The sequence below is a fragment of the Taudactylus pleione genome, unplaced genomic scaffold (assembly GCF_031769625.1).
Source record: "Taudactylus pleione unplaced genomic scaffold, aTauple2 ptg000041l, whole genome shotgun sequence".
In the NCBI taxonomy this organism is placed as follows: domain Eukaryota; kingdom Metazoa; phylum Chordata; class Amphibia; order Anura; family Myobatrachidae; genus Taudactylus; species Taudactylus pleione.
The window spans coordinates 79921858-79949086 of record NW_028284443.1 but is presented as its reverse complement, the minus strand read 5'-3'; the positions used below and the strand labels follow the sequence as shown (position 1 = coordinate 79949086).

General features: G+C 43.8%; 1 protein-coding gene across 1 annotated transcript in view; it reads left to right on the top strand.

Moving 5' to 3' along the window:
• LOC148538282 (outer dynein arm-docking complex subunit 1-like) overlaps window positions 1-27229 on the top strand; it is a 107352-nt gene that overhangs the window by 64091 nt on the left and 16032 nt on the right. The window contains exons 12-14 of the mRNA XM_088457405.1: window positions 1109-1272; window positions 3551-3654; window positions 15717-15810. Of these exons, the coding sequence (XP_088313531.1) occupies window positions 1109-1272; window positions 3551-3654; window positions 15717-15810 (362 nt within the window). The remainder of the gene's footprint in view (window positions 1-1108; window positions 1273-3550; window positions 3655-15716; window positions 15811-27229) is intronic.

Below are 27229 nucleotides of genomic sequence, written 5' to 3'. Positions count from 1 at the left end.
AAATGCCCTACACTGTAAATAAATCAGTAACAGCTTCCTTAATATAGAACATATTCACATGCCACAAGCTTCTCAGAATAAAAAAGTGAAAAATTAGAGCGCATACACTTGGGTGTTTTGGTTGAGTTCTTTTTAGAATACACAGGCTAGACTGATGAGATCTAACAAGGCCGAAACAGATGTCTGCAAGTTGTATCTATAGTTCTAAAGCTGGGTACACACCTATACAATCATCATGCCATTCATCCAATATCGAGAGAATGGCCGCTGCATTATATAGGTGTGTATGCTGTCCCGATGCAGGAGCTTTAGCCAATAAACGTTTTTTAATGCTCCTGCAATGGTCGGGATCGGGAGGTCGCATCTTATGTACAGTCTAATATTTATCAGGTCGACCTCCCGATCCCATAGAAACCGTACACACTGTGCTATGTCTGCACAGTGTGTACGCGGGTGATGGGGTCACACTGCAGACAGACTGCACGGCTGATTGGGACAGTTTTACCCGATCAGCCTGCAATCGTAAAAGTGTGTACCCAGCTTAAGTCTCTGGATGTATCTATGGGTCTGTTTAATGAGTACAGGGGGATGAAGTTCCTGCATGGTTGACTGTTAAAATTACCTCATTAATCTTTGATTAAAGAGTGCTTGCTAATGATGTGCATACATTTTTGTTAAATAATAGAGTTTAATTACTTCCAAAGGATTGTCTTCTGTATCCATGTTATGTTGCACATGGTTTAGTTACTAATGTAAATGAATTTTACAATGAACCCCATAGCCAGGAATATTAATCAAGATGTTGTTTCCTAATCTTTTTTTTTTTAATGTAATACTTGTATTTGTGTTACTTTTAGCAATAATATTTGAATAATTCTTTGTGTCAGGGATGTGTAACATTTGTTCCTTTGAGTTTGTGATATTTTTACTGTTTGAGTAATCTACTTTTATTTATTTTGAAAACATGAAACTCTATCATATAATTGGTTATATTATTATTATTTCCTCGCAGTTATTTGAGCTGTTTTTGGAGTTTGCTACTGAAGTACACAACTATTACGTGTAAATGACTATGCTTTCTATTAAAACGACGACTCTTATTACTTAGGTGTTGATTCACTGTTCAGGAACACAAATTGTGACCGCTCTGTCCTGGACGAAATGTTGGGCTCTTCATCCAGTATTCGCGAGGCAAACATAATGCAGTACCTTGGCATCATTGAACAAAAAACTAATGAGCTGTTAGCCGCTCAGTCTTTCCTCGACTCCAAGGTAGGTGATATAACTTCATTATAACAAACAGCAACACCAATAAGTGCAAGCCATGGTTAGAATTGATAATCCTGTATCAAGGACAAAGCATGTTTTACAAAGTAATCTAAACAAAAAGTGATGAAAATGATACGTGCGCACTGAAAGCAGCCCCTTAGATTCCTTATGTGAAAGAAGTGTCACCCAACACTCAAAGGGCGGAATTCAATTGTATATGCGGCCCGCATCTCCCGTCTAAAGTGACAGGAGATCGCGGGCCGCTATGCAATTGTCCAAGATGTTCGTGCTGATCGCGTCCATAGAGGTCAGGTTTAGCCGCGTAAAGCAGCTAAACCCGACCAAAGTGTTGGGCGCGATCGCGAAAAGTGATGTTTGGGCGCCCAAACATGTCACTTTTCGCACATTTCAGCTCTCATCCCCCAGGGGCTGCGAGCTGAAATGAAGCGTCGGCAGCTCATCGTGCCCGACAGGAGCAAGAATTGAATAGCTCCATCGGGCGTGATAGCGGCTATAAAGAATTGAATTCCGCCCAAAGAAACATATAAACATCCAAATATCACCAAGTATATCCAGGAGGCGCTCCTAATTGTATAAACAATGATATCAGTTCAATTCTTTATTACTGGTGCAGTATCCACCGGATCTTCTTTTCATTCAATCCCTCATATTGTACCTCAAAAGATGCATAGAAACAATCTCATAGTGTAAAACAGTCAAACTGGATAAAAATCAAGAACCTTCAATCAAGCTTAATTACCAGAAGAAGTGGTCTACCATATGAAGTAGACAATCAGGTGTATTCATATCCTCCCTATTTGGCATGTGTCACAGTCTCCCACATAACCTCAGATGTTTTTCAGGTATTTTTCAGAACTTCATGTTCATTCCATATGTGAGGGATGGAAACAAATCTCCAATAGTGTGATATAGTTTATTAAACATAAAACATAATGAACAAACAGTAAAAAGTGGACTCTTACCGAGCAGAATGGTCTACCAATATAAAGATAAGGCAGACATATATAGCTTCAATAATCTAAGGTGAAAGCACGGGCGTCCCCAGAGTCCATCAACCCTCTGCCAGGATAGGTCCACTAGAAGTCCAAATCACCACAGTTCCAACGCGTTTCGATACATCCGGTTTGTATCTTCCTCAAGGCATATAGTGGTGAATACAACGGTACCAATATATATAGAGATCGGAAGATGGATATAACACCCAGATAGACCCCGTTTGGAGTAGGTCCTTATTATAGGATTAGTTTATAGTTGGTCTATGTCTGGTATTAGGTTGTACCGAAGATTAGATGGGTCTCTAGATGGGTCTCATTCTGCTTGGTAAGAGTCCACTTTTTACTCTGTTTGTTCATTATGTTTTATGTTTAATAAACTATATCACACTATTGGAGATTTGTTTCCATCCCTCACATGGAATGAACATGAAGTTCTGAAAAATACCTGAAAAACATCTGAGGTTATGTGGGAGACTGTGACACATGCCAAATAGGGAGGATATGAATACACCTGATTGTCTACTTCATATGGTAGACCACTTCTTCTGGTAATTAAGCTTGATTGAAGGTTCTTGATTTTTATCCAGTTTGACTGTTTTACACTATGAGATTGTTTCTATGCATCTTTTGAGGTACAATATGAGGGATTGAATGAAAAGAAGATCCGGTGCATGTTTTACAAAGTGTTCTCAGACTAATATATTCCCCGGTGAGATGTATCCATGGCACAAGAATGCAATCTTTGCTCAATTTTAAAAACAATATATAGAAGAGACATTAAAATAACTTTCAACATGCCTGTATGTAATGTATTGGTATACATAAGAAGAGTCCCAATAACATGCATGCATAGATTGGTATGGGCTGTACGTGAACAACCAAATCCCCCAACCTCCCTGATTACTGTTGTCCTGATCAGCAACACAAGAAGGAGAATCTTATCGTTCAGGAAGGACTCTTGGCAGATTATTAGCATTGCTGCATCGACTCAAGAATAATTTGGCCAAAATGAACAAAATCATTGCATGTGTACATTCTGTGTTAATACAATGGATGAAACAAAAGAAGACAATCCTAAAGGCTTAAAAGAGATTTGCTAGCAAAGTAATTTGACATATCATAGTATCTTTAACTCTGTAGATGTGCATTTTGACATATATTGCTACAATTTGTATTTAATAGTTGCATTTAAATTTCTACATATTAGACCTATGTTTGAAAATCCTGAACTATTTATTTTATTCTTCTTATTTGTATTCTTCTAGAACTATGACAAGCCTTATGATCCTCAAAAAACAGCCTGTGTCCTCCTGGGACAGCTGGAAGACATGCACCCTCCAATCTTGGACATCCAGCCGCCGACCACAGGGTGAGGACTGAGTTTTGCCAACATCTCCTTTTTTAAAACTTAATTTCCTTTCCTTGTTTTTTATTTCTTTATTCTGCATCAATTATTTTTATCGCCCACAAGGGAAGAATATATTGTTTGCATATCCACAAGTTTAACATAATTGTATACACTATACAGATATATCTGCAGATGATGGTCGTTCATACACACCGAACGGCCATTATCTGTGTCTGGCTGCGGGTCCTGGGGGCCAGGGGGCATGTCGGGGATGTGTCCCGCCCCCCTCCCCACGGCTACCGCTGTATGTGTACGGGCGGTCTGCAGACATATCTGCCAATGCGATATGTCGGTGAACGACATAAATGGGTATTCAACTTGTCGTCCTCCAGCTGCTGTGGAACTACACATCACATCATGCTCTGCCACAGTTTTGCGATTAGTCATGCTAAAACTATGGCAAGGTATGCTGGGATGTGTAGTTCCAGCGCTCTCCTTGTAAATCTTTTTCAGGATGTCTATGTGTTTTATAAACAGAGACCATTGGGCCTGATTCAGCAAGGATCGCTGATGCGATCGCGGCAGCATGTGCGTATGCAGTCCTGCAAAATTATGCAAATCACTGCAATCGCAATATCGCCACAGCACAACAGAAAGACGCCCACTTCCCTTTATTCCCTTTATTGATCTTGGAAGTCTGAAAACATCAATACCATCGGAGCCTCACGCACAATTAAGGCAGGTCAGACCTCACTCACAAACTGCTAAACTTCCTGTCGGTATCTAGAGCTCAGGCTGCATATGTCGTCGCAGGGACTTAATTATGCACAGCCCTGTAACAGCATTCAAATGCACTCACACTGTTTCCAGACCGGCAATTCTCCTACAGATCTCCAAGTGGAGATAGAGCTGGGTAACTATACCGGGACTCATCATTACTACTTCACTATCCTAAACTGGCTGCCGTTGATTACGTATATCCCTTTTACACCGGAGCTAAAACCCGGGTTATTGCAGGGTTAACCCGGGCAGCTCCTTGGTGTAAAAGGGGTGAGGGTTGGATCGCCGGGTCGAGTGACCTGGCAATCCAACCCAGGTAAATAGCAGGGTTTAACACGGGCCGATTGGTCCGGCTTCAGTGACGGCTGGAGATGACGTCATCTCCAAGCGTCCACTTTCACGCCGGAAGAGCCGGGTCTATGCCGGCTAAATTCCGGGTCTGATCCGGATAGGAATCCTGTTCCAACTCCGGGTCAGACCTGGAATTTTGGTGGAAAAGGGGTATAACAGACTGTGGCTCACAAAATCAATTACCACTGGAGTGGAGTTTTTCCTATATAACCAGCACCTTCAGGAGGAATTATTATCATTGTTTTATATAACCAGAGGCAATTTATCTACCTGGTAACAACATCACTCTAAGGAAACAATATATTTAAGTGCATTTTCTTTAAACATTAACAGATTATATAAATGTAACTAATTGCGTGGGATACATAAATACAGCTTTATAGTTGCTGATTTGAAGGATTTTTTACATGTTTTTTTACCTAATCTTGATAAATTGTGTTATTATACATAACTAATCATGAAGTCTATATTTAAGCGCTCCCGAGAGGTGACTCATGTATTGATTCACCTCTTATATATTATGCATTGTTTTTTCAGTTTTAATGGAGGCTGACAATTGGGAAGCAGCTTTATTATATCTTTTTCATACACTTAATTGTTATCATTATTGTATATCTTTAGCGCCCGGGTGTGGTTGTTGTCAAATGCACTCACACGCCTGCGTTCGCTTGAACAACCCCCGTCACCACCCACAAACGGTACTTCCTGTCAATCGCTGTGCAATGGGTCTGCGTACACACTGCGATCTCATCTTTTCCATTGCAGTGGCTAGTTCCCGTACTGCGATGCATACATGTGCGCAGATCACGAAAATCGGCAGACTGCGTGCGTCCTAGCACTTGCGATCCTTGCTGAATCAGGCCCATTGTTCGCCAGCATGGTTCTCACATCTACCTACTGTTAGCCAGGGTTTGTGTAGCTGTGTTAAAATGTCCATTTGATAATTAATAAGAGATAACTAAAAGTTAACCATTCACTATAACCCATAATATTATAATCCAGCGAATAAGCTTACTTTGAGAGTTTTGATTAAAATTGAAGTATGATTAAGTATATTCATCCCCATTTCCGGCATGAGTCTTGTCAACACCTCCCTTTAATTGTGTATACAGTATATATATATATATATATATATATATATATATATATATATATATATATATATATATACACACATTATACAGATTCCTATTTCTGGTTGTAATTAGCCACTGAACTTGTATAATTAATTGCCAGTAATTAAAGGGGATTGCTTGCCAATTCTAGTTAGAGACTGCAAAACTATCCAAATTATGCACTCAGGGTTTATTACATGTCTGCTTTTTCTTACTTGCAGTCTAATATACAGTATATTGCACATGCATACAAACACTGCATACACATATTTCCACATTCACATTTATTCGTATTGTTGTGTTTCATTTGCCTATACCTAGATAGGCAGAATGTGGGTGGTCATGGGTGTACTAGCATGGCACAGTATGGTAAGGTTGTGTTCACGTAAATATATCACAGTAAGATATTATTATTATTATTATTATTATTATTATTATTATTATTATTATTATTATTATTATTATTATTATTATCCTTTATTTATATGGATGAAGTATCTGCATATTCCCTCTATGGCTGCTGCAGACGCAATGATACTCAATGATGCTGAATATCAGCAGTACCTACTAGCTGATTCTGATTGGCCGATTGCTGATTCACCCCTCCGGCTAACAGTACTTATATCATTGGCATTACAGCTATATTAGAGGTAGTCTCGGGCAGCTATCTGCATTACTTACTGTACTTGACATATACATTTTATGTACTGCAGGAAAAATTAGTTTGATTACATTTTTCAAATGGAAAAACAGCAGCAGTTTAGATGAATCTTCACTTCTACTTATATTTTGTACTTGTAATTACATCATATCATAATGAAAATGTAACTTTTGCATTTATCAATTACTGTCAAGATACTCTCTCGTCTATATGACACTTCATAGAAATATATAGATAGATAGCTAGATATAATAGTTAATACAATCCTTTACATTATGTGAGTGATACTTCAGCATGAACAAGAATACAGATTTGTGCTAGCCTTTCAGTTCATTATCCTGTAGTACTTGATGGGCTGGCTGTAGTGATTTATGAAGCTTAGAATTATTGCTGTGTAGACACAGCATAATTATAGTTTATGTTTAAGCTTTGCACATTTGTGGACTGAAGCTGTCTTTGAAATTAATTACATTAATTTTGTACATCGCTGCGTTTTTATAATGCATGTGAAAATATATTGAGAGTGATTTGCACATGACTATCAGAGTTAAGTATTCCAAATGTTTTCTCAGTATTTTTATATCCACTGTGAATGATGCAGCTAAATCCCAGTAGCCTCGAGAGTAAAATCTGAACAAGATAACAGGTTGGGTACGGGATGCCGGTGCTTGGGATTCGGTGGTCGGAATCCTGACAGGGTTAGGATACCGACACCTGTTGGTCGGTATCATAACCATCCCCCTCTCCGTACCCGAAACCCTAACCCTCCCTTCCTGGTGCCTAAACCTAACTTCCCTCCATAGTGCCTAAACCTAACCTCCCCTTCCCCGCACCTTAAACCTAAATCTCCCCCCGCCTTCAGTGCCTAACCCTCCCACTAGTGCCTAACCCTAACCCTGCTACTTACCTTCGGGATGCCCGCGGTCGGTATTATGACCACACCCCTTCATAACAACCATGACACAAATAAAACACACAGTCATACAAGTCATAACACTGACTGTGTCCTTAACAGCTATTTTAACTTTTCCAGTGTGGTAGGGGTTACCTAGCTTCTTGTGTTTCTTTTCCACTGTTTCATTTTTATTACCTTTTTGTCTGTCATATTGTTTATTGCATGCTCTCCTGATCTCCTCCGCTAGCCTTGTCCCTAGTATGCAGCCATTGCTTCCCTCACCCCTTGCCTGCTCTGGTATGCTGCCATTGTTTCCCTCACCTCTTGTCTGCTCTCCTTGTCCCTGGTATGCTGCCATTGTTTCCCTCGACTCTTGTCTGCTCTCCTTGTCCCTGGTATGCTGCCATTGTTTCCCTCACCTCTTGTCTGCTCTCCTTGTCCCTGGTATGTTGCCATTGTTTCCCTCACCTCTTGCATGCTAGTCTTGTCCCTGGTATGCTGCCACTGTTTCCCTCACCTCATGCCTGCTAGCCTTGTCCCTGGTATGTTGCCATTGTTTCCCTCACCTCTTGCCTGATATCCTTGTCCCTGGTATGCTGCCATTATTTCCCTCACCTCTTGCCTGCTGTGGTATGCTGCCATTGTTTCCCTCACCTCTTGCCGGCTAGCCTTGTCTCTGGCATGCTCCCATTGTTTCCCTCACCTCTTGCCTGCGATGCTTGTCCCTGGTATGCTGCCATTGTTTCCCTCACCTTGTACCTGCCAGCCTTGTCCCTGGTATGCTGCCATTGTTTCCCTCACCTCGTGCCTGCGATCCTTGTCCCTGGTATGCTGCCATTGTTTCTCTCACCTCTTGCCTGCTAGTCTTGTCCCTGGTATGCTGCCATTGTTTCCCTCACCTCTTACCTGCTAGCCTTGTCTCTGGTTTGTCTTACCCATTGGGCCTGATTCAGAGATGTACATTCATCCGCTGATGATGATGCGCATGTGCAGAACGGTCCTGCGATCACGCTTGCAGACCCTTCCCAAGCTGCTGCATAATTGATATGCTGCCGTGTTTGGGGGGTGGAGTGGGGACATGGCTGGGCACTAGTCCCGAAAACAGGGACGCGTCGCTCCCGTTTTCCAAGAGGGACGAGGCCAGGTCCCAGTGAGGCTGCAGTAAGCTTCAGCTCCAGCAGCCTGACTAAAGGAGCAACCTGGTCGCGATGGTGCTCGCAAATGCAACAAGCGGTATCTGACACCTCCTGCACTTGCATTAAAATGGACGGAATTGCACAGCCGCTTGTGTGCGGCTGTGCAATTCCGTCCAGCTCTGAATCAGACACCTTGTTTCCCTCACCTCTTGCCTGCTAGCCTTGTCCCTGGTATGTGTTTGTTGTTTCCCTCTCCTTTTGCCAGCTATCCTTGTCCCTGGTATTGTATGCTGCCATTGTTTCCCTCACCTCTTGCCTGCTAGCCTTGTCCCTGGTATGCTGCCATTGTTTCCCTCACATCATGCCTGCGATCCTTGTCCCTGGTATGCTGCCATTGTTTCCCTAACATCGTGACTGCTAGCCTTATTCCTGGTATGCTGCAATTGTTTCCCTCACCTCTTGCCTGCTAGCCTTATCCCTGGTATATTGCCATTGTTTCTATTGCCTGCTAGTCTTGTCCCTGGTATGCTGCCATTGTTTCTCTCACCTCTTGCCTGCTAGCCTTGTCCCTGGCATGCTGCCATTGTTTCCCTCACCTCTTGCCTGCTATCCTTGTCTCTGGTATGCTGCCATTGTTTCCCTCACCTCTTGCTTGCTCTCCTTGTCCCTGGTATGCTGAAATTGTGTCACAGCGCGCCGGACACCGGCATGTACTTACCAGGTCCGGCGGTGCTGGTCTATGGCAGGGCAGCAGACTGGAGTACCCGGTGCCCACTGCTGTGTAGTGCTCCTACCCGCTGGCGGCATGGTACAGGCGGCCCTGGCTCTCTGCAGGCCCACGCGCCAACCTGAAAGTATTTAAAGAGATATACACTCCTCCTGGTGATTCACAGGAGGCGCCCTAATCCAAGCCCTGCCTATATAAGGAAGTCCCTGGAAGCACTCATGTGCCAGAGTATAGGCTCCCACACCTTACTCCAGCGTTCCTGTGAAAACTCCTTGCTTGATCCTGACCTTGGCTTTGCTTGTGACCCTATTTCGTCTGCTCCCTGGTACTGCACTTGGTAATCCGGTTTTGACCTTGGATATCTTTCCTGACCTGTATACGCCTGCTCCCTGGTACCATCTTGTCTGTTTGGTTCTGACCTGGCCTGTCGACTATGCTGAAAGTCTCCGCTCCATCCAGAGCTCACCAGCACCTGTATAAGGGAACCTAGACTGAGTGCTGCGACCTGCATGTTGGACGCAGCTAAGACCATACCTCCTTGCGGGGGTCCCTGGTTAGACTCCTCGCCTCAGTTATAGGTCTCGCCAATCCCAGTACGGGTTGCATCCATTATCTACCTGAGAGTTGCTACACATTGTTTCTTTCATCTCTTGCCTGCTATCCTTGTCCCTGGTATGCTGCAATTGTTTCCCTCACCTCTTGCCTGCTATCCTTGTCCCTGGTATGCTGCAATTGTTTCCCTTTCCTCGTGCATGCTTTCCTTGTCCCAGGTATGCTGCCATTGTGCCTGCTAGCCTTTACTGGTATGCTGCCATTGTTTTCGTCATATCCTTCTTGCTATCCTTGTCCCTGCCATTGTTTCCCTCGTCTCATGTTTGCTAGCCTGATCCCTGTTGTGCTCCTATTGTTTGTTTCCCTAGGCACTTGTCTGCTAGCCTTTTCTCTTTGTCTATACCAGGGATGGGGAACCTTTTTCTGCCGAGGGCCATTTTCATATATATAACATTATTTGAGGGCCTGGTACAGGCCACACCCCCTCCGTGTGACTTCACATGGGGGCGAGGCCACAATCGCCGGTGACTACAGGATGCTTCGGGGAGCTGTAAGGGCAGTGGTGTGACCGTCTGAAGCGTCCTAAGGATGCTCCAGGTGGCACTGCTGCATAAATTCTGGCTGCAGGGTGCCATTCTACGCACCCTGCTAGCCAGATAAGGCTAGCAGAAAAAAGCTCAGAGGGCCAGACCAAATGATTCCACGAGCCTTATACGGCCCCCGGGCCTGAGGTTCCCCATCCGTGGTCTATGCCTATTGTATATGCCAATCTCCCTTCTCTATTGTCTTCTGCAGTTATCTATTGTTAGCTTTCCTTATTCTTCAAACTTATATTTCTTCTTCAGGGTCCATAGGGCTCCATAGGGAGACAATGTGGTGTAGGTGGTACTTGGAGGTCCGGACACCAACAGCAAAGCTTTTTCAATCCCAGGATGCTCCGGTCCTACCCCCTATACCCCGCCCACAGCCTGAAGGCAACTCAGTTTCGTTGGTGCCCGGCAGGAGCTGGGTCACCGTTAGAACAGTGGGGCTGCCATTATCTGCGGCGCCGCGACTCCAGCCCTTGGCTAGGTACACTCGGCTGGGCTCCGGGCGACCTAGCTAGCAGGGCTCCTCGGATCCCAGACTGCAGCCGGTACACAAGGGGACAGGTAAGGCGGGTCCCTACTTGTGTCTATGCGCAGTCTTACCTCCGGTCTCAGGAGACAGACCAGAGGCGCTAATGTGAACACCGGTTCGTCCGGGACTCCTCTAGACCACTAGGGTATAATACACTGGCGCAGGGGACAGGTCCCTTCATCACAGAGAGGAAAAGGCTATTATTCTACCGTTTTCTTGGTTCAAAATCCCAACGGATCTCATCGGCCTATGCTCAACCTCAAGTATCTCAATAAGTTTACCAGGGTACCCAGGTTTTGTATGGAAACCCAACGCCCTATTGTCCTGGCTACGGAGCCTGGAGACTTTATGGTGTCTCTGGACATTCAGGACGCTTACCTACATATAATTATAGAGCCTTCTACTCAAAAGTATCTCCGGTTTGTGCTGTCCTACAGCAACATTACCAATTTCAAGCACTGCCTTTTGGGCTTCTACAGCACCTCGGGTCTTTCCCAAGATCATGGCAGTTATGGCGGCCTATCTTCGTCATCAGGGGATTAGACTGCTCCCATACTTGGATGATCTCTTGCTCTTAGTAATACTTGGATGATCTCTTGCTCTTAGCTCCCCAGAAATTCTTCACCGCCATCTTCAAGTAACCATTGCCTTTCCACAAATGCACGGTTGGCTGATCAACTGGAAAAAGTCTTACCTGACCCCTTCTCAAAGAATTGTACATCTGGGAGCCTTCCTGGACTCTCAGGCTCAGAGAATCTTCCTGACAGCACACAAAATCTCTGTATTACAGCACCGAGTGCGCAGATTACTCTACAGTTGCAGAGTGTTAATTCACTCTGCGATGCAGACCTTGGGATCCATGGTGGTTCACTCAGATTCACTTCACCTCATCCTCTCCAGGTGGAATGGGCTGCCTCATCTGCTCAGATCCCAGAAGATGGGCCTCTCTCCTGAGGTTCACCTGTCCCTATCCTGGCAGTTACAGACGTTCCACCTAAACAAGGGTCGTCCCTTTTGGATCCCAAACTAGGCACTCCACACCACGGATTGGTTGATCTTACCAATCAACGTCATGGAACTCCAAGCCATTTACACAGCCCTTACTCTGGCTCAGGATATTCTTCAGGGCAAGCCAGTATAAGTACAGTCTGACAATGCCATGGCAGTGGCCTACCTCAATCACCTAGGAGGCACTCAAAGTCGGTCAGCAATGGCAGAAGTGTCCCCCATTCTCACATGGGCCGAACGCCATCTCCCAACCATCTCCGCAGTGTTCATCCGGGGATTCTCAGTTGGGCGTCAGATTTCCTCAGCCGTCACGACGTGCATGCAGCAGAGTGGTCTCTCAATCCCGAAGTCTTTCAGCTCCTGGTGGACAAATGGGGTCTACCGGACGTGGACCTCATGGCCACACGATACATCCACAAGCTTCCAGTGTATGGGGCCAGGACGAGGTACCCCGATACAGCCTTTGTGGACACATTATCCGTGAAGTGGACTTTCCATTTGGCGTACCTCTTTCGTCCAGTCTTTCTTCTGCCTCAAGTTCAAGCAAGAAGGGGGCACGATCCTGTTGGTAGCTTCAGCTTGGCCCAGACGCCATTGGTACTCCGATCTTCAAAGTCTCTCCATAGACGTTCCTCTCCAACTTCCTCTACGACCACACCTGTTGTCTCAGGGTCCCTGTCTACATCCGGACCTAGCCCGTCTGTCTTTAACGGCTTGGCTCTTGAGACATCCCTCTTAAGGTCCAAATGATTTTCTAGTTCTGTGGTCCAGACCATGCTCAGAGCGAGTAAACCGGCCTCTGCCAGGATTTATTACCGGGTGTAGCATACATATTTCCAGCGGTGTGCTACTAGATACTATGACCCTCAGGTTTTTAGGGTTTCTAGAATCCTTGCCTTTCTTCAAGCTGGATTGGATCTCGGACTCCGCCTAGCCTCTCTGAAAGTGCACGTCTCTGCTCTGTCCATCTGGTTCCAGCACAGAATTGCTCCTCTAACAGACGTTCACACCTTCCTGCAAGGTGTTCTACGAATACAACCTCCCTTTGTCCCTCCTGTGGCTCTGTGGGATTTGTCAGTGGTTTTCCACGCACTTCAGGAACCCCCTTGGATTCAGTATATGTCAAATGGCTCACTGTGAAGACTCTGTTTCTTCTGGCTATAGCATCTGTCCATAGGGTTTCAGATTTAGGTGCGCTTTCCTGTCACTCCCCATTTCTAATACCCATAGGGTTTCAGATTTAGGTGCGCTTTCCTGTCACTCCCCATTTCTAATCTTTCATCCAGACAGGGCTGTTCTTCGAATGCACCCTGGCTTCCTTCCCAAGGTGGTCTCTCGTTTCCACCTCAGTGAGGAAATTGTGGTTCCGGCCTTTCAATCACCAGACCTCTCGGCAGGTGAGGCCTCTTTGGATGTGGTCCGTGCTTTGAGGATCTACGTGGACTGTACTAGTGCCATCAGGAAATCGGACTAACTCTTTGCCCTACATGGATTCCACAAGAAGGGATGGCCAGCCAACAAACAGACTCTGGCCAGATGGCTTTGCATGACTATCTCACAGGCTTACACGTAAACTGGCCTTCCTGTACTGGCTACAGTATTTGCTCATTCTACTCACTCTGTGGGTCCCACGTGGGCAGCCCGCCTTGGCGCATCTGCCGAACAACTATGCAAAACGGCCACGTGGTATTTTGTCCACACCTTTCTTAGGTTCTATGCCTTTGATACATTTGCCTCTCAGGATGCTTCCTTTGGGCGCCGGGTTCTCCTCTCAGCTCAGGAGCATCCACGGCCCTTGAACAACTGCTTTGGGACATCCACATTGTCTCCCTGTGAAGACCTATGGATCCTGAAGAAGAAAAGGAGAGTTATGGTAAAACTTACCCTTGTTAACTTTCTTTCTTCAAAGTTCATAGGGTCCTTCTGTGTGTGAGTGTGATTCTTCAGTGTACCTGTCTTCCTTCAATCCTATCCTGTTTTAGGCTTGTTAACAAAACTGAGCTGTGGGCGGGGTATAGGGGGAAGGACCAGAGCATACTGGGATTGAAAAAAGCTTTGCTGTTGGTTTCCGGTCCTCCAAGTACCATCTACACCCCATTGTCTCCCTGTGGACCCTATGGACTTCGAAGAAAGAAAATTAACAAGGGTAAGTTTTACCATAACTCTCCTTTTTGCCTGCGCTCATGGTTGTCCCTTATTTCTTGTGTGCTCTCCTTGTTTTTCACCCAGTTGTACTTGTATGCCCTGTTGGCCCCTGCTGTATTTTCAGATGTATCCTCTAGTCACTAGTGTCTTGTCTTCTAATTCTTTGTTTGTCTCATCTGCATGTGCCTTCACATTGTCTCCTCCCAATGCCTGTGCTCCCATTGAGATTATTCCCATGATACTGTATCTCATTTCAGCACCAGTATAGTGTGTATGGGAGACAAACATTGTATTATATGTGATAGTCAAACGTTGCAAAATTTCAGAGTAAATATATAATAATACTGCAGATGTTTTTGAAACTATTTATATTGTACTAATAAATATAAGGACCTATGGCAGGTACAGGCTAACTGTAAATACTCGTAGGTGGATGATCATAATGGGTTGATCCAGCAGTCTGATAAATTACCCCTTCATTTTACAGTTTATGGGATAAACCTGAGGGGGCGTTATTTCTAAGGTGTCAAAGTCACATTATTGCTTCTTGGCACCATGAAAAGAAGGGACGTCAACTCTCTAGGCATCAAGACATAACCCCCTTTTGATTTTCTAACAGGTATTCTATAGTGCTACAGCTTATCAAATAACCCCTTCAAGCTACATAGAAATGCAATGTGTCCAGGTATAAAAATAATTTTCTGCAGAGTGCATCAATGTAGATATATACAGTAGCTGCATGCTAGTAATAGGGTAGGGTTTTCTTCTATAGGGAGGTTAGTATACTAATAATATTAAAGGTATTGGCAGAAATAGAACACTGGTTCCAAAACTTCCTTGAATTACGGCACCCTAGAATATCAGCATATTTTTCACAGCACCCCTAGGCCAAACATTTCTTATTGAGAGTTTCAGAAAAAAATAAATTTAGTAAATTGTGCTTACCCGTCATCCTTACATTCAGTTATGATGTGGTGGGCAGGATTGCGTTTCTGTTTGTCATATATTTATGATTGTAGCCACCAACACTGGTTTGGCTTATCACATTGACCATAAATAATTTGATTTGGTCGTGGACCTCCAACCCCCCATGGCACCCCTGCAAGTGCCACGGCACCAAGTTTGGGAGGAATGGGTATGTAATGCCGGTTGTCGAGATGCCTCCTGTCTGAGACTACCGACAGCGGCATCCCGATGGTTGGGTAAGTATACTTACCCTTCCCCCCCTAACCCTAATGCTCCCTTTTTGTAGCCAACCCTAATCCTCTGCACCCTAACCCTCCCTGTTAGTGTCTAAACCTAACTCTCCCCCCCTTCGTGCCTAAACCTTCTGGCGTCAGGATTAAGATAGGCGTCTGTATTTTGATGCCTATCTTAAGTCCCTTGTCGGGATTTTCCTGTCGGTATTGAGACTGGCGGCATCGTGGCTGCCGGTCTCATGACCACAGTATTGGAGATTTTGCAGAAGGTGGTAAGAGCTGCATAGAGGAAATTTGATTGACAAATGATTTCAAAACGAATCTAAATCTGTAGAGGTTTGTACAACATAGAAGTAGCTCATTGTTGTCTTATTATTTTTGTCGGTTTATTTCAGAGATGAATATGACAGTGACAGCGAGTCTCCAACAGTAGATGAAGATGAGAGACCCCTAACTCATACGGAACTGCGGGAAAGAATCATGAGGGGGGTAAGATTTATTATGCAAACATGGCATTTCCTGCAGCTTTCTGACAAGGAGATGTACAGCAAGTATCATAATAATTCAATCAGTATGGCGTTAGGGATTGCTCAGAGTTGCATGTAATAATAAACCAAATAGTGTAATTGACAAATGTATAGCTTCTCTTCCCTGACATGTACAGGAAATATAGAAGGACCATGTATAGTAATTTAAATAACTATACATGGTCCTTCCATATTTCCTGTACATGTCAGGGAAGAGAAGCTATACATTTGTCAATTACACTATTTGGTTAAATAGAGCAAAATAAAAAAAGGGCAGAAAAATATTATTTCACACAATGTTAATGCCATAAATTGATGTTGTTTACTTTCTACAGTTTCTAATACATTTTAGAAAATCCATTTACATTTATCACACATTGTATTAAAATGCATGAAATCACTCATGTAAGCATATAGCTGCTGGAAGGAAGGCTTTCATACTGGAGGGTAGTGCAGTTTGTTATCTGTGGGGCTGATTCAGAGATGTGCACTAACCAGATGTGCACTAACCTCTATGCAGGCACATGACCCGTACTGCACATGTGTGGTACGGGCCTGTGATCCCGCACGCAGGGCGGCAGCAGACTGTCAGTGATTGACAGTCTGCTGCCGTTTCTGGATGGGGAGGGAGCGGCGGCCGTCCTCTGTTTCCCTAAATGGAGATGTATCACCGCCGTTGGAGGAGAGGGAAGAGACCAGGATCTCTGTCAACTGACGGAGATTTCCTGGCCTCTTTTGTGCATCTGCATCAGTCAGCTAGAGTGATCATGCAGATGAACTGATGATGCGTCCATGGACACAGTTCGGCTCAGTAATCACCCATATGCAGAGTTGTACGGTTATTGGATCACCGGACTTCAATCTGTGCGCTTAGGTTGCTACTGGTCATCATCAGCGCTCACTCGTACCAGAGTATACGTAGTGCAAATGATGCCCTGGATACAGCTGTATTTACACTTATGTCCAACTCTGCATAGCCTACAGCTGCCCAGGGATGTATTAATACCTGAAGGCCCCACCACCGCCCCTTCCCGAAGCTTTGTACTAGCAAGCGAGTCCCTCCTCTCCTCCATGGAGCCATCTCAGGGAAATTCGGGAAGTTGGCACATTCGTACTAGAGAGCAAAAACTCTGGCACAGTGGCAGAGTCATTGCTTTCACTGCACGGTGCTATAGTGCCAAAAATTGAAGAGGATGGCGCCATGGAGGAGGAGGAGGGATCGGCTCTCCAGCACAAGGTAACTATACTATGGAAGCAGGGCGCGCGGCTCAGTTGGACCCAGGGTTCCGTGTGTACCGCACACCTTGCACCCATTATAAATATATCAGAGGTTCCGCCCTGTTACAGCCCAGTTTTGCCTTCTTAGTCGCAAGTGGGGATGCTACTGTATTGCGTAACAACTCTGCATTTGCCGTACTTGCATATGGCGGGCTCCGGGGCATGTGCAGTGTAAAAACGTGCAAGGAATACTCTGCAAACAGTAATGTGTTCATCTCTGCAGCAGCCCCTATATGTGTATTTTAATATTTACATATATTTCAATGTATATATATATATATATATATATATATATATATATATATATATACTTTTTTTGTAACAATAGAATTCTTAAGTGCTTTACTTCTACAGTAGTAATGCAGTGCTGAGACACTTGCATAGGCATGAGGGAAGACTTTACATACCACGCTTACACTTAAATATAGTCAATGCAAAAGTCATTTTTGACCTGATAGTACTAAGTCCACTTGCTCATCATATTGTGATGTATTTACTTCTGCTTGATATCTGGTTATACATTTTGCATGACTGCAAGTAGGACAGCCCCAAGGCTTCTTTAACAGCCCAAGGCTAATCAGAGTTGTGGGAGGACTGATTTGTTTTATTTGAAAAGTTTCCAAATCTGTTTCTATTTCTATGGGACAATCAGGATAAGATGCCCTAAGAAATAAAGACAAATAGGTCAACAAGAAACATAAAGGAGTTCCTCATTGGAGATGACAGCAGCCTCAGTGCCCCAGGCTCCTACTCCTGGGACTCTAATAAACCGTCACTTCTAAATATATTTGCTGTCTTGCTCCTTTTCATGTTTGCAGGTTACTTTAATCATAGTTATTTAGGTCCTTTCACTGTGAAATGCTAAACCGCTCTTTTATGTAGCTGCATGTGTGAAACGGTCTGTGCTTCTCATGTATGTCTGATTGACAGACTCAGAGGGCTATATAGTTTATCAAATCTCCCCATATGCAATGTTCCTCTTATCGCTTGAATGGCATGCTATAATGAGAGCTAGGACGTTTTTATTTTTACCCACTTTACTTGGAAATAAATAATGTGCCAAGGACAGGTCAACATTTACTAAACAAAATACTAGGGGATATATTTACTCAAGTGAGAGTTTTAGAAGTGGAGAAGTGCCCATAGCAACCAATCAGATTCTAGCTATTATCTTCTAGAACAGGCAGGTCAAACTCAAAATACCAACCGGGCCGAATATTCAAGGTCTAAGAGTGTGTGGGCCGCAAGAATAAAAAAAGTCTTATACGCAATTTAGAAAATGGTTAGTATTAATAAAAACCAATGCAGTGCCCCCGGTAGTAGTGCCCCTTATGCAATGCCCCCTGTATTAGACCCCTTATGCAATGCCACTGTAGTTGTGCCCATTATGCAGTGCCCCCTTTATAAGAGCTCCGTATGCAATGCCCCTTGTATTAGAACCCCTTACACAGTCCCCCCAGTAGTGTCCATTATGTAGTGCCCCCAGTAATGCCCCTTATGCAGTGCCTCATTAGTGCCCCTTATTCAATTCCCCCTGTATTAGAGCCCCTTACGCAGTGCCCCTGGTAGTGTCCATTATGCAGTGCCCCCTTGATAAGAGCTCCTTATGCAAAGCCCCCTTTATTAGAGCCCCTTAGGCAGTGCCCCTTATGCAGTGCCCCCATTAATGCCCCTAGCAGTGCCCCTAGTAATGCCCCTTATGTTGTGCCCCCAGTAATGTCCCTAGTAGTACCCCTTATGCTGTGCCCCCTCCCAGTATAGAACAGGCCACACTTACCTCTCTCTTACTTACCTCTCTTCACACTGGCCGCTGGGCACCGCTCCCGCGTAGACGTCTGCCGCTGACTGGATCTAACTAGATCCAGTAGGGTAGGGCGCTCACATCACACCTGCGAACTACATCACTGGGAATGCTGGCCTCTGAAGTGATCAGAGGCTTCTTTAGTCTGATCGCTTCAGAGACCAGCGTTCCAAGTTTAAACACAAATGTTATGTGGCTCCGATCGCGACAGGGGTGACTGGGCCACATAATATATGTATTTGGGCCCACACTGTTGGGCCACATAAAATGTTTCTGCGGGCCGCGAGTTTGACATGCCTGTTCTAGAAGGTGCTAGCTAAATGTTAAGTAGAATCTGAATGGTTGCTATGGACAATATCTTCATTTCTAAAAAGCCGCACTTTAGTACTGTAAATATACCCCCTAGGCTTAGATGCATGGCGTTTTTAAGGGCTTAAGTGGTTAGCACAAATTCCATTGCAGCCCAGTTAATAAGGTGTTACCTTCCCAGTCCAGTATACACTGCTGCAACTCTTTTAACTGCCATTTGAGTAAAGGGCCCTTACATCTGCCACTGATTTCTGTAATTCCCCAATCCCTCAACGCCTGGGTCGCCTGATTGGTATTAATATCTAATAATCTATACACCCTAAATGTCACTATTTAGCGTTGTAAGTTGCACAAGAAATAATTGCTTTCCAGACTTTGAGTGTGGTTCCAAAGCACAAAAAGTTATTATTCACATAAAAAGCATTTAGTTACACGCTGTGATCTAAATACAATTAGCGCAAAAGATTATACATAAACAAGGTACAGTCAATACATACACTTGCTCACCGGTCCCAGTTACAGTCATCAACCCAGAAGCCTATGGTCATCCAAGAAGAATGGCTACTGACTGGGACCGGGACACAGACTATGGCCCTCATTCAGAGCCGTACGCTCTGAGCAGAGCGCACGCTCTGCATGAGGGCCGGGCTCCATTTTCATGGAGCGTCCTCCTGGACGCTCGTATAGCTGTGGGTCACCACCCACAGGCTATACGAGCGTGCATTTTGATGGCCGCGATGGTCGTGACCATCGCGACCATCGAAATTGCGAGCCGGAGCCTGCGGTTGAGGTTTTCAACCGCAAGCTCCGGAGTGATTTTGGCTCTATCAGAGCCAAAATCACTCCCACTGACATCACTAGTGATGTCAGTGGGCCGGCTTCTGACGGGAGGCGTTCCCGTGGGAACGCCCCCGTCAGGGAGGCACGCCCCCGGCACGCCCACCAAAGGGGGCGTGCTGTCAATCAACATTAACAGCACGCCCCCTTTGATCGGACACAACGAGCGAAGGAAAGTCCTTCGCTCGTCGTGTCTGGCGCATGCGCACGACGGAGCTCCCTCCGTCGTGCGCATGCTCAGTGCAGACCATCGACCCACTTGCGAGCGGACAGCCGCTCGCGAGTGGGTCTGAATCAGGCCCCATATACAGATTATGATAACAACGCTGTAGTTCATAGGCTAGTCCACTAGGGGTATGTCCCAATTGTCCAGATTACATTGTCTTTCTTTAATTGATTTAAACTAGATAGAGACACTACATTACAGTGTATACATTCTAACCAATAATTTCCTATATTCCATAACCATCGAACGCTAGATGCGACTCCCTTGCTGATAGGTTCAGATATCTGGAAATAAACAGTGTGTCAGTTTAGTACCAAACATGCCATGTCTATCATGTTGTATACCTTTAATATCAAATACATACATTTTACATCATAATTAACAACTTTAATATAAACCATAATGTGTAGGAACCTTTTATGAGTGTGTGTATATTTATGATTATATGTACGTATGCGTTGCGTGTCCTCATGCAGCGTAAAAGGTGCGCCGCTGTGTGTGTTCATGCAGCGTAAAAGGTGCGCCGCTGTGTGTGTTCATGCAGCGTAAAAGGTGCGCTGTGTGTTTCTATTTATAATTGCAACTGTATATATGTGTGCACGAATTGTGGATACACATGCGATCATTTAAGTGTATATATACATATATATATATATATATATATATATATAAAACAGTCAAATCGGTGGCACTCTGGTGAAATAAATGCAACTCACATAGCTGGTTAGTAAAGCTGCTTTACTAACCAGCTATGTGAGTTGCATTTATTTCACCAGAGTGCCGCTGATTTGACTGTTGTGTTTCGGTGCACATTTGTGACACTGCGGAGGGCACCTGGGACTATTATGCCTATTTACCACTGAGTGCCGGATTATCGATTATATATATATATATATATAGATATATAGCCAGTCATACAGAATGCACTCACCAGGGCTTCTCTTCAGGTTTCAAAACAAGGTATTGACAAACCTGCTTTAATGTTCACATCATATAAAGTAACAGATGTCAAGAGGTCAACGTTTCGGCCGCACAAACGCAGTCTTCTTCAGGACACCACACATAAGACACAGGACATACATAAACACACTCATATAGCCTCTATATATACCCATCTCAATTATCACAGACTTTAGCTCCACCTCCAAAATCCCACCGGGACCGGAAGTGATACTCAGAGGGTGGAAAAACTGTTAGTCACGTATCTAGCCTCAATACAGAGATAACACAAACATTTTTAGGCATCGCGGACCTCCCGCTAACGTAGCCCAGTCTTACCGAGCTCATGGACACTGTAGTCGCACTCCGTGTCTCCACACTCAGCGCTGACTTCCGCTATGCATTCCAAGCAATACGGAAGTCATGCGTTCCACCGGTTCAACTGCATCACTACCGGTCTCCAGAGTGATCCGCCCAGGAACAGATGCACCATATCAAAGTTCCCTGGCTTTTACTAGCTTCCATGATTATAGTAAAGCAATACATATTTATATATAGAGAAACTCTGCCCATTAAACTACGTTTAGTAAGGGCTTATACAAGCACACCCACATGTGCGCATGTCCGCCCAGATACCAGTTCCAATGGGCATATACAGGGTCACAGAGGTGACATACCACTATAAACAATATATAAACTATACAAACATGACAAACATTAATGTGAAAAAAAACACTCATAACATTATTGCACAGTCGTGCAAACAAACCAAAGTGTAGCAGGCACCTGAGAGCAATAAATTTACACTAATCCAAAAAAACCTTTAAAAATAAAATCATATATAATTTCTAATGAAATGATTCAAGTAATTGTATTCATTTAACCCTTTAGGGGCCACTGTTCCAAGTTTATGTATCCAAAATGATTCCTTCTTCAGTAACATGAGACCTCGGTCACCACCTCTATTCAATGGTGGGATCCAATCAATCATCATGTACTTTAAAGATGCCACTTGATGACCTTTGAGCAAAAAATGAGCTGCTACCGGTTTATCCGTGCCCTTCTTATCATGTGCAAGTCTAATATCGTATCTATGTTGGGCCATTCGCTCACGGAAGGATCTCACTGTCTTCCCAACATACATTAAACTACATGGACAGCATAAAATATAGATGATGTGATCCATCTCGCAGGATAATCGATACTTGATGGAAATCCGCTTCCCACTATGTGGATGAGGGAATGATGACCCAACTAGGTAGGCTCTGCATGTCGTACAGCCTAAGCAACGGTAGCAACCGTTCTTCTTAGATAACCAACTCTCCTGCTGTGATTTCGTAGTTGATCTATTCATCCTGTAGAGAAGATCTTTAAGATTTGTTCCTCTGCGAATACTCAATAATGGAGGTTTAGACCCAATCCCCTTTAGACTAGGGTCAGTTTTTAAAAGGGTCCAGTGTTTATTTACAGATTTTTGCACTGCTCTAAAACCTGTATCACACCTGGTACCCAAAATTAATCTCTCTCCTTGAGTGTTGGTGTCCTTTGGTTTTATCGCCTTGCCTGCCGTTGACAACTCACGTGCCCTGGTGAGGCATCTTGCTACAGTTTGTTTGCTATATCCACGTGAAAGAAATCTTTGACCAGTTGTGCTTCCATAAGGTCATGCTTCGAATTGTTCCTGAAGACACGCATAAACTGCGATATTGCTAAATTGTTCTTCAATCCATCCGGATGATGACTAGTGGCCAATAATGTATTCTTATCTATAGACTTCCTATATAAGGTATGGGCCAACCTTTTTAAAAACAAGCACATCAATTCAGATTTAATTTGAGGGTAATTACATCCAAATCAGGTGAACGGTGTAGGAATTACAACGGTTTCTATATGTGCCTCCCACTTTTTAGAGAAGAACAAGCAGGAACTGAAGACATTTGCAATAGAGGCCTGGTAGAGCATCACCAGGGATGAAACCCAGCGTTTGGTGATGTCTATGCATTCCAGACTTCAGGCTGTAATTGCCTGCAAAGGATGTGCAACAAAGTATTAAAAAACGAAAGTTAGATTTAGGATTGTTTAGTTTGTCCCATCACTTTTGGCCCCTTAAAAAGTGGGAGGCACATATAGAAACCGTTGTAGTTCCTACACCGTTCACCTGATTTGGATGTAATTACCCTCAAATTAAATCTGAAAGTCTGCAGTTAAAGCACATCTTGTTTGTCTCATTTCAAAGCCATTGTGGTGGTGAATAGAGGCCAAAATATGAAACTTCTGTCAATGTCCCAATACTTATGCACCTGACTGTATATATATATATATATATATATATACAGTTTTAACCAGTAACTGGCTACTATCAATATTACTTCTGTATGAGCTAAAATATGACAGACAATGGGGTTTGTCCTGTTCCTTGGCAAGGAGCCTGATAATTTTAACAAAAGGCTTTCCTATGTTTATTCTGAATACAATTGTCAGTCCCTCTTAACCACATCAGCATTGGATACAAAGCCTACAATTTCTAATGATAGCTAAACGTTTGACAATTGTTTCTAAATCCACTCTCTCTGAGCATATCAGTGCCTGTGTTATACTTCAATTGCCACAGACATACTGTTTCTATATGTGAAGTAAACACTCACAGTATCTTTGTGTTTTCTTAATTATTTGTCACAAACATGTCCACAAGACATGTCTGCCATCACTGATATATGTGTATTAATAAATGTACGTATTGTTTTTGTAAGGACTTTTAACAGTGGTCTATTGCGTAGGAAACGCACGACGCTAAATAATAACATAGCGCCGTATACTGTGTAGGATTCGCAAAATGGCACTGAGTAGTCATTCGCAAAATGGCGTCATGCAGATTTTGATTTTAACAGATTCTGTCTTAGCCAACCATCCGGCTTCTACATCGGGAAATCCAACTTATTTGATTTGCCAACCCCGACCCAAAAATGGTCAGAATCGGCGAGTCAGGCTATTTCAACATGTAAATTTGACCCGATCCGCCAATGGATCGACGATCATCAATGTCTGCAGTTTTGGTCGCTGATCCACGGATCAAGTCGGCAGAAAGGGGAATCAGTCAGGTGTATGGGCCCCATTAATGTGACTAGTCGAATACATTACCAGCATTTCTGCAAAGCAAACCTGATGTATATCAGTCAGTCTGTAAAGAAATGTATAAATAATAACTTGTGCACTAACACTAAAGGAAGGCCTGAGTGATAAACACCAAATCACAGAAACTAATATAGCAATAATGACGGGTTCAAGCGCTCTACTAACAAAAAGATACACTAAAACCCAGATTAACGGGCTAGAATCATAAAACCATATACACTTAAAATTCTGATGCACATAGATAATAAGAATAAAGAATAAAATAATTGTTATGTAGTCATGTGATTGAGGAAAGAAATTTCCTCTGGATAATCTCGACAACGATGATTTGACAGTAGTCCCAAATAAAAAGAGTCAAAAAGTAATCCAGTCCTGAATCCTTCAATATAAGTATAGTTTTCAACACTACATGTGCCTTTGTGTCAGGCGACAATCAGCGACCCAAACAGCTTACATCCGCAACCTTATAGCTTTGTTTGTTGTTGTGGGGAATAGAGTAAGGGTAGTGTATAGATCCCCTTCAGTATTTAGAGCAGGGATGGGGAACCTTTTATCTGCTGAGGGCCATTTTAATATATATAACATTACTCGTGGGCCTGGTGCAGGCCATGCCCCTCCGTGACTTCACACGAGGGCGGGGCCACAATAGCCGGTGATTACAGCAATGCCCGGAGCATTCTCAGAATGCTTCGGGGAGCTGTAAGGGCAGCAGTGTGACAATCTGAAGTGTCCTAAGGATGCTCCAAGCAACACATTGCCATGTAGATTCTGACTGCAGGGTGCCATTCTAGGCACCCTGCTAGCCAGATGAGACTAGCAGAAAAAAGCTCAGAGGGCCAGACCAAATGATTTAGCGGGCGTTATACGGCCCCCGGGCCTGAGGTTCCCCATCCCTGATTTAGAGTAAGCAACTAGGGTTAGTACCGTGTTGCTCAGTCACTCAGTCTGTGCCTGCTCAGTCAGAGTAGCACATCCTAACATGCTGCTGAAGAGGAATTGTGGACATGTTTAGTTAGATATTAAAAAAATCAAATGACTTAATGTATTTTATTTTACTTTTATTTTATTTATAGCCTTTGGTATATTTTAATGTACAACATGGGCTTTACTTTCTGTTTAAGGGATCAGCGACTATTTTGTTCTTTGTGACTTGGTACATCTATAATTTATCCAAGAGGGTTAAAAACAGAAAGGAATTGATGTAATTTAAATAAATCAAAATTCTTCATCCAAGACTGAGTGTTTCTTTCTACTGTAAGAAAGGAAAAGTGACAAATTGGTGATGTGGCTTCATGCTAACCTGTCTCATTAGTAGCTGATGGCCTCCGTCACTGGGAGCTCAGTCTGACACATCTCACCGTGAACAAATCTGTATTGTTGGATTAAACAGGCACCTACAAATTGGTTTGCTTTTCATGGAAATAGGACCTGATCTAATGCTGCAGAATGATACAAATTGGGCATTTTTATTATCTAATTTGGTTTCTAACATCAGTATTTATTGGTCATTTTTTTTGTAATTGCTTTCAAAATGCACAAGACCTATAGATGTATCCTGTGAGGTACATGTGCCACACACACACCTACCATGATGGAATCACAACTACTGATTTAGAATTGATTTATGAGACCCCATGCTGATAAACAGTCTGATCTTTGGAGATTTGCCATTTTTTTTAGTTGCAATTGGATAAGTAATCCTTCAAGTCGAAGCCATAACTTTAAAAATGGATTAATAGTGGGTACAAATTTCAAAAGGAACAACTGGAAACAAATACAAAAGTACATTCTATGCAAATTATATTGTGTGTAGTATATATTTATCTATCCAACTTCAAATAGCAATACAGTGGCACAGTGGTTTGCATTGTTGTCTCATAGTGCTGTGGGCATGCCTCTCAATTGTCCCAATGTCAACAAGACAATCAGCGCCTGATCAATCATTGTGCTAAAATATCCTTTATTCATATAAAAGTATCCTACAGTGGGGGCGCGTGGCCTGGACGAGCTAGTGATAGGAAGCTGACTCCATAGCTCCTAGGCCCAAATATCCGTCACACTTATCCTGGATCATTTGCCTGGACCCTTACGCTGGAATATTGTTGGTAACCTGCCTTTCCACATTCCGGGAGCTCCTCGGCCTGCCTGTCTTCTTTGGCTGATGAGATACAGATGCTGACAGTTTTCTCCTGCAGTGACTCCTCGTCGCAGGCGCCATCTTGGATCCGGCTTTGGCGGCTGATGCGGCTCCAGACTCCAGCACTGGCTGCATCTGTTTCCGGTCTGTGTTCTGGATAGCTGGATAGGTGGCAAATCCTGTCCCAGGCAAACTACAGCTCTCTGAGAGTTTTTACAGCCCCGAAACTCCCGGCCCCGGCCGCCATCTTGGAACGCTGCTCTGTGTTGGTAACAATCTCTGGGCTGAAGGTACTTCCAGTGCTCTATTTCTCCTATGCTCTCCGGAGTGGGAGTGTGATAACTGGGTCTGCTGCTGTGGCTTATTCTTTGGATCTCCACTGCCTCATTACCCTGTCTGCTGGCCCCTGAGACTTCCTATATTATATCTCCTGGAAGTTTTGTACTATCCTAATCTCCTGATTTGATATCTATTTAGTATCTCCTTCTGTGGTTATACCATCTCTGATTAATATGGATCGTCTCCTCATTGCTATTGTTGATTGCGAAAAGAGGCTCGTGGCTCGACTGGCGAACCTGCATGATGTGTTGTCTTTTCCATGTTATAACTTTCCCTATACCGAGACTCGGCTCGCTGATATGGAGACATGCATTCCCACTCTGGAGGGTGGTGATACTCCTGTTGTTGCTAGTCCAACTGTTTTCAAGTTTTGGAAAATGATA